Here is an 8,946-nt window from a genome sequence, read left to right on the forward strand (position 1 = left end):
AGGAAAAAAATAATTGCTTAAATTCCAAAATGCTTACTATCATGCTGGTCATTTATAAGAATGATTCTAACTCTCAGGAGTTAAAACAGCAATGATACTAAAGGGAATGCTAACTGCTGATAATTCTAGACATAGCACAAACACTGCTGTAGGTTTAGAAGACTTCTGTTCTGGACTGTGAAAGTTGTCTCTTCTGGTGCATGGAACAAGACCTTCCTTTGGTTTTGCCTTCAAAAGACAAAATCTATTGCTTTATCCCTATTTCATCTACATTATCAAGGGAAAAGAAAAAAAAGCTAAGAAAAAAACCCAAGCAAACCAACAAACATATTAAAAGGAGTCAACATATCTGGTGGAAAATATAAAGGTTTTAAATGCTGTTGAAAGCAAAAATGAAAACAAAAGCTGTCTGGAGGCAATATGCTTTGCATCTGTACCATCTAGCTAACAATATATCTTACTGTCAGCAAAATAGTACATCAATCAAATCTAAATCTCATATGGATAAATTTATGCACTTTTAGCCAAACATAAACTGCTGTTGAACTTTAGCATGGTGCACCAAAAATTGTTGCCAATAAAATGCAGTTAAAACAGTGACTAAAATATGACTTGAACATTAGCTGGGCAACAGAATATATTTTGTGGTTTTGTGAGGTACACCAGGGAAAACTGAAAAGGAAAAAATACAAATCCACTTGCTGCTTTGGTCATACATGAAGTTTTGAATTGACAAAATAATTCACTTAGGAAACTACTTTGCATAAATAACAGAGAGACTTTCAGGCTATGACTGTTCTCGTCGTTCAGAGACTTATGCCAAAACACAGGCACTCACATCAATACTTTGTCTTTAGCCAAAACCTGTTAGAGCAATACAAATGAAGCTATTCTTTACTCAGAGTAGACTGCTACACCTAATGATCAGGCATGCTGCTGTATAGCTTCTCACAGCGTCCTTCAGGCAGATGAATTCCTCCTTTACTTTCAAAGCCTTGTTTATAAACAAAGACGAAGCACATCTTATACATGTGAAGCCAAGAGTTTAATGTTAGCATAGTGAAAATCTTAACAAACTAATTCAAGACGTGTTGTTAGTCTAAATCAAACTTTTATAGAAAAACAAGGAATAAAGAAAAAGCCACAATTATAGAAACAGTACAATTAAATTGTCTATCCTTTCCCTGGTATTACTCTAACTCCATGCTTCCCTGGGTCCTCGGGTCAATTGTTTCCCGCTGCTGTTAGTGATGGGCATTGTTATGAGGAGTTGTCAGCACCTGGAATCCTTCATCAGGAGGGATATGATGTTAATGCTGATGGATTTTTCTTCCTCCTCTGTTCCTCCTTCCTCTTACGAAGCTACATTTACCTGTGTTTTCTAACATGCATTTATACTTCCTCTTTTTTCAGTTAGTGTGCAGCTCCAGGTTATATTTGAACTTACTATAAACAGTGCCACATATGTATGTTAGATACAATCTCTGTTTTGTTCATTAATGCCTAAAATCAGTTTCTCAAGCTCCAGGTCTACATTTTTACCTTTTACTGAGCTTTTTCTAGCATGGAGTATTCAATGCCAAGACTGTGCCCCATCTCTTATCATCCCACACCTGCACTCCTCTAATGAAACACCCTGTGTCTCCACTCTTCAAGCCTCTGCTGTTCTACCAAGCCTTTGTTACTGCTCCTGTGTGTATACTATAGTTGTACCACACATTAAAAATAGATTAAAACAGATATAAATGTTTGCTTAAGTAGAAAAACTGCTGTCAGAGCTAACCCAAGCAAAACAGGCAGGTCAGGGGAAGTTTGGACAGAGCAGGTGTCCCGAACAAGCGTGCTTGAGATTGGTCCAAAAATCACCAGCAAAGGTATGAGCACAAGTCAGATGTAATATTAAATATGTCAGATCCTAATCATCAGGCCTTGCAAAATCAGGGCAAAACTTACAGCTTTGCTATTAGCAGTGGCTACATCCCATTACAGGACTAGTAGGTCACATTCCTCCATAGGAAGGGTTCTGTGCTTTCCTAGCTAGGTCCAGTAACCAAATGCCAGGCCTTTTCCAGCAGAGGAACAGTACCCATGATGAGTCAAAATTCAGAGCACAAAAACTACATCAGAGCTAAGCAAAAACAGGATAGGACAATTGTAAATATTCAGAAAAATATTTTGGTTTGCCCCTAAAAACAATGTTCGGAACTTTTGACCAAATATTTCAGACAAAATCAAGTAGTACAAAATGTATGCATATATGTCAGCAGGTATATACATGATTCTTTATGCATGTATTTCTGGGAGCAAGGAAGCACATGCACACATGCATGTGTGGTGAGGGTGGAGCAGCAGGACTGAGGAAGGGTGGGAGTACACACAAGAGAGGGAGGAGGGGAGGGAGATGATTGCAAGGATTTTTCCCTTTCTAATAAGCAATCTGCTGAAAATAGACACAACTGGAAATTTATTTTTCTTAAATTTGTTCTTTTCTGTTGGAAAAAAAATGCCCTGGCCAAAAATATCCACAGCTACAGTGAATCAGGATTAAGCATGTGAGAGATATCTTTTTCAAAAAGATGCTTTGCATCTCATTTCATGGGCTTGTTGGCTGATACATCAATACTGAAACTAGATACCATAGACCATTGATTTCACTAGGTCTACTCATGTGAATTAAGAGATGAGCTAGTGGTCCCAAAGGCACTTAAGTATTCTGCCATACTTATGCCAGGGCACTAATGTACCACATAGACTCCTGTCAGATTTTTTTTTTTTCCCAGAAGGTACAAGAAATTGATGCAATGATTTTCCAATTTTGTGATTACTGTAATTTTTCCAATGAAGGTTGCAGATAAATTCTGCTCTGCATAAGATGGATGTAAATACATAGCATTTCAAGGAAATAAATTGTATCTCCATGAAAATCTATAGCTGTTGTGAAGCAAATTCAACTCCAGTCTTAAAGTTTTGGCTTTCTTTTATAGCAGTATTGTTCTAAAAAAATTCCACTAAGGATTTCTAAGCAGATCTTATTAACTTCTCCAAGTATTTATTCCGAAGCCATGCTGAAAATTGTACAGCACAATAACTGTGTTTTATGGAGTAAGAGCCCTATGCTTCCATGTAATTTCTCACAGCCATCATTGTGAGATCCCTGTGGAGGGAGGGCCACCACCAAAGAGAGCCCCACAGCTATGTCATTAGCCTCCTTCTAGTGAGACATAGTCCCACAAGAGCCTAGTTCATGGACTTTCAGCAACTCTCCTACTTTGCTCTCCAGAGAAGCTCAAACAAGCCTTCACTGTCTAAGATATTTCAGTCTTCTTTATAATACAACAAATGGAATTAGTCAGAGATTCCAAGACCACAAACCTCGATAATTTCCTAATGGATGTACTCAACATAAATCTCTCATGGAAGATGATGTCTTTTAAAATTATGAATAGCAAGAATTTCCACATGGAAAAATACGATGAGTCCCTTTTCGAACTAAATACTTCCCCAAAATGATGAAGTCAGATAGTGAATTATAAAACTGTTTTTCCCCCAACAGAACCTTTGAAGAGACAGATGACTACCCTCTGATTATCCATGAGTCCTACTTATAAAAGACAGTAAAGACTCTTCTAGTAAAAACACCCACTCATAGCCAGCAATGTGTTTTTAAAGAAGGCAATTATAAGAACCAGCTTCATTTAGATTATGTTAGTATAATGAAGCAGCACCCTTATTCATTTTTTAAATCAATAGCTCCTTCACTTTCACTCTAAATGTATTTGGAACCTAGAATTATTCATTCATTAGTATGAGTTTACTAAAATGGATCTGATGGCAAATGCATTTTGTGCAGATCTCACCTCAACCCTAAAAGTAGTCTCCAGACTCTTACTTTTGTGACAGAGCTTGTGCATTTTATAGAAAATAGGCCTGCCCAACATCTAAGTAGAAACTGCAGTGCACTCAATAAATTTCCAGCCATGAGAATATCACACAGTGCATGTTTGACCAGGAAAGCTGAACTCAGCAGAACTTAGTAAGGCTACCCTGTGAGCTGTGTGACAACCAGTCTAGCATATTTGTAACACACATTTCTACCTAGCAAATTCTACCCAAAGGAGTGTTAGTTTGTGGTCAAGGAAACTTCAGGTTTGATACAAGCAATCCTCCTGTTACTACAGCATTGCCCAAAAAAAGATAAAATGTGATTCCTCTGAGGGGCTGGAAGAATGGATCCATCAACAAGTTGAGACAAGGATCTACACACTTCCTCTCTGAAAAGGCTAGCAGGAAAGTACTGGTTCATATTGATTTAAGGCTGGTAATGCATGTCTTCACTGATGGAGAGAATAATAAAATGAGGTAATAGAAGCTCTTAGCAAGCTATTAAGGCCTTTCTCAAGAAATCATGACATAGATGACCTGACCAAATAATCAGTTGTTAACTTTTTGCCTTTTCAGGACCAGGATTTGTTTATTCTAAAAGCCAATTCTGCAAAAATGCTCTATTTAAGAGAGATTTTTTATGCAAGGCAGGTGATGAGTCAATACCATAATTGTTAACTGTGTAAGTTTTTTCCAGTCAGGTTGTTTTTCTTCTCTGTTTCACAGAATCACAGATGTACTGGTTTTCCCCACAATTCTCCAGTAACTGGATACTTAATTTATCATATATTTTAATTTCATTAACAAAATCTGCTAAAAAAGAAAATTAGGTGAAAGAGGTAATTAATTGAGTAATGTGCATGACTCAAATGGCTCTCTAATTACAAGTTAGTCAAATGCATCACTTTGTGTTTTTCCTACTACCTGCCATTCTTTTACAAGGAGACAGTGCCTCCTAGTCACCTTGGGATACACTAGGTTGTTATTGCAAGAACATGTGTATTAGATCATACATACTAAAAGAGAGTATAACCTACGCTGTCATGCACTCTCTCATGAAATGCATAATGTAAGTGGAAGGTTCATGCTGACCTGTAATCACTCACTACAAATTTAGGTCTTCCTGCAACAGCAAGCTCTATATAGGTTGATTACTTCACCTGCTGCACTCAGCAGAAGAGCCTAATTCTGTTTCAGAGATGCACACACAAGTGTCTTATTTTAGGTAGCACAATCATATTTAATTTTCTGATAACATTACTGTCATGCTATATTGGAATTGGTATCTAAGTCAACTCAGTAAAATGGTACCTTATTGAGCACATGAAAATCTCGGATCACATTTTTGACAAGAACATTGCCTTTTTTTGTAGAAAATTTTACTACAATGGTAGTAGAAGTGTAGTTCCAAAGGAAACTAGATTTGCTATATGAGCACTACGTAAACACATTAACTCTTTATGCTGTAGCATTAGCTGAAATAAATGTAGACTTACGTCTTCTCTAAAATCTATTACCACCAACTGATATCAAGGGAGATTTTCCTAATACCTTCAGCATTCTCTAGAAACATGTCTCATAAAAATTCTGCCTCAGAACAAAAACCCAAGCAGCTTCCAACACATTACATAAAAACTGACATTTGGGATATAATTTGTGACATAGCAAGCAGAATGCATCTTGTGATTTCACACGAATCAAAGCTTCAAAATCACCATAAATAATTCAAAAGTCTAGGCTATACATAAAAGATAGTGGTAGCCTGTGTAAGACCAAATTTTCTACTTCTATCAGATGAAACAGAGATATCTTAGGATGTTAAGATTCCTTTGTTATTTCACTGTTGTGTCATCTTCAATGACTTCCAGTAAGAACAAGTTGTATGCAGCCCTGCCTCAGGAAGCACAGCTCTTGTGCTCAGTGTAAACTGTGCCCAACTGTGCAAAGGTTGAATTCAGCTCCTGTACATCCTCCCCCTCTTCTTCTCTGAAATAATTATTTTCCATGATTACTCAGGCAAAACAGTAGCACCATATAAACATCTATTTTCCTCTCTTTTTCTTATGATTAGAGACATTTGCATAATGAAGACCAAGATCTCTTTCCAAGAATTCCCACTAACTTAATGAAACAAGCAGAACTTAGTAAGGAAAGTGAACATCTTACTGGCAGAATATATACCTAGTTTTCATTAGCAGGATAGAAAAATGAAGCAAAATAAAACTCATGTAAATTCCATTTTTAATAGAGGATATGCTGAGATTAGATGGCATGTTATGTCAAATAGAGGCTATACTCTAATTTTGTACAGATGGTCAATTTAATACATGTTGTAAAAGAACAATTTAAAAGCAGCTTAAGGCTTTTATTAAAACAGATCATGAAATGCTCCCATCTTTCAGTCAATAAGCTCTTGCACATATGAATATAAGGCAAAAGAGCATGAGCATCCTAACTATAGATTTATAGGAAAGATGTTCCATAAATTTTATGAAGTGTAGCCTAATATTACAAGGAATTAAAATACTAGTAACCGAGACAAAGTTATTTCTCCTGACAACTGTAAAAAAAAAACCAACCAAACAAAAAAAGCAGTTATTTTCATAATAGATCTTATTTGGGATGTTCATACAATTCTTCTGTATTAAGAAACATGATGTTCAATTGTTCCTTTCAATGATTCTGCAGTAAGACAATGCAAATTTGTTGCATCTTAAAAATCTCTCCTAAAAACAACATTCTCAGGACCAAAAGAATCAGTACCTGTGCATTTAATTGTAGTTCTTAGTTAAACTTCATAGAACTTGCAAGCATTTACTACTTGTGGCTAAGCTTGTCATAAATGACAAAACAAAGAAACTCTTCAACTTTACTAAGTGAGAACTTAATTAAATTATACAGCTACCCCAGATTTTATTTCCTTATTTAGATAATATATGCTGAAGTCTGCACAGGATAAACGGAGGCTCTGAACGATGAGCAGTTGTTCACGGCTTAAAGGAAGCCTGAGATTTATGCCAGAAATATAAGCTCTGACTACAGGAACGAAACCGGCAGTGGAATTTCACATATATACTAGGGTGCTCATCGCTCGCTGCATTTCTGAATGAGGCACACATTTTGCCAGCAAAGCAGAGAGAGGATTTATTATCACCGCTAACAGCCGAAATGCCTGCTGCTGTCGCAGCTGAAATTTCCCTTTCTAAAACCACTGCTGCCACGAGCACACACAAGTAGCGACGCCTCCTCACCAGTATCTAAAAATAAATAAATAAATAAAATAAGAAGAAGGACTATAGGGAGTCCCGATTTTCCCTCGCTGTCATAGCCCCGGCCAGGTCCTCGCGATGCGGGGCCGCAGCGCGGCCGCTCCGCGGGGCGCGCAGCGCGGGGCTCGCCCGCCCGGGGCCGCCGCTGTCCGCGGTGCTGACAGCGCTCCCGCCGCCCCGGGGCCGGCAGGCTTCGGAGCCGGGCGGCCGCCGCCGCGCCGGGCACCCGCCGCCTCCCGCCTCCCGCCACAACAGGTGCGCCGCCGGGTCCCCGCCGCCGTCCCGCCCGCCCCGCCGTCCGGCCGCGGCCGCCCCCGCTCACCTGCGGCGCGGAGGTGGAGCAGGAGGCAGAGCGCCCGGAGGCAGGCGGCCGCCCGCCGCCGCATGGTGCGAGCCGAGGGCAGCCGAGGGCAGCCGAGCGCAGGGAGCCGCGGGAGGCGAGGGCAGCCGCGGGAGCCGAGGGCAGCCGGGCAGCGCCGCGCACCGCGTCCCGCTCCCCCCGCCCCCGGCAGTGAGCATGCCTGGGAGCGCGCTGCGCATGCGCAACGCCGCGCGGGCAGGCGGCCGCCCTCACCTGCCCGCTCGCCTGGCGCGGGGTGAGGCGAGGGGCGAGCACGGGCGGCGGGATGCGGCGGGAGATGGGGCCGCGCAGTAGCCGCGGGAAGCCGCAAGGTCCAATAGGAGAGGCAAAAAGAGAGATATCTAGTCCCAGCGGCATGTTCTGGGAGGAGGCGAGAATGGGCGGCGGGGCTCCTCGGCTTCCAGCCGAGCAACATTCGGGGCTCCCGCTGCAGCGGAACGGTGGAGGTTGCGTCTCCCAGTCTTGCAGCGCCGAGGAGGCGATCTCAGGAGTTTGGGCATTTCTGGCAGGATTTTGAGGATATGTGGGTTTATGGTACAGGTAATCCTCCTCTTCAGTGTGTTGTGAAACACGTGTTGTAAAATAAGCAGTTTGCAGAAACTGCTTTGTGAAAAATCACGGCTGATACATAAATGAAAACAGAACCACTGAACTCCAGGCAGTGGTTCAGACCAGGCTGATGCAACACCTCCTCAAGAGACACTTCGGGAATTTGATTGCACGGCTATCAGAGCAATGCAAAGAGGCCAAACATGCAGCCTTGTAACAAGGTAATTTTCTGAAGTTGAGTTTAATTGATCAAAAGATTTTCTGGAGGGCAACCTTGAGAGCCAGTGGCAGATGTGTCACCCAACAAGTGATCCATCTACAGGAGTCTGTTACTGGATATGGCAAGCAATGTACATGCATGGTCAGGTCTGCAACTGAAGTGATGTGCCCAATGCAAAAAACAGCAAAGGAAATTGACAGAGCTTGCTTGGCTGTAACTGGCTTTGAATGAGCCTTTGTGCAGAAATTTTCTTCATCCAGAGATGGGAAGGACTGCGCAGGCCCTGATACCTAGATGCAATTGCATGTGTGACTGTACATATGCAAACGAGCTTCCTTTGCCAGCCCCCACACGGCTGTTCATGCACGTATAGGCAGTCAGGTCGTTCTCTTGACAGCAATATAAGTGAGAAAAGGCTTGGGCTGGAAGACAGCACTCAGTCGTGAGCTCTGCCAGAAACAGGGAATTAATATGATCAAGGATCCTTGAACAAGGAGTGGTATTTTAGCCCTGTCATTTCAGACAAATCTTTTGTAAGTATTGTGCCTCGGATGTCCTGCTAAACCATGAGATTTCTGCTGCTTTCTCTACTGTGATGATAATTTGCTGTGGGTATATACAAATTACAGCACATCCTGTTACACTTTAATCCTTTTAGCCCTGAC

At 41.2% G+C, this 8,946-nt stretch overlaps 1 protein-coding gene across 1 annotated transcript in view; it reads right to left on the bottom strand.

Annotated features, from left to right (window-relative positions):
- PTPRR (protein tyrosine phosphatase receptor type R) overlaps positions 1 to 7,669 on the bottom strand; it is a 144,426-nt gene extending 136,757 nt beyond the window's left edge. The window contains exon 1 of the mRNA XM_021528964.4: positions 7,474 to 7,669. Within this exon, the coding sequence (XP_021384639.3) occupies positions 7,474 to 7,537 (64 nt within the window). The 5' untranslated portion in view covers positions 7,538 to 7,669. The remainder of the gene's footprint in view (positions 1 to 7,473) is intronic.
- Positions 7,670 to 8,946: the final 1,277 nt, after the last annotated feature.

The sequence above is a fragment of the Lonchura striata genome, chromosome 1A (genome assembly GCF_050655825.1).
Source record: "Lonchura striata isolate lonStrDom1 chromosome 1A, ASM5065582v1, whole genome shotgun sequence".
NCBI classification, from domain to species: domain Eukaryota; kingdom Metazoa; phylum Chordata; class Aves; order Passeriformes; family Estrildidae; genus Lonchura; species Lonchura striata.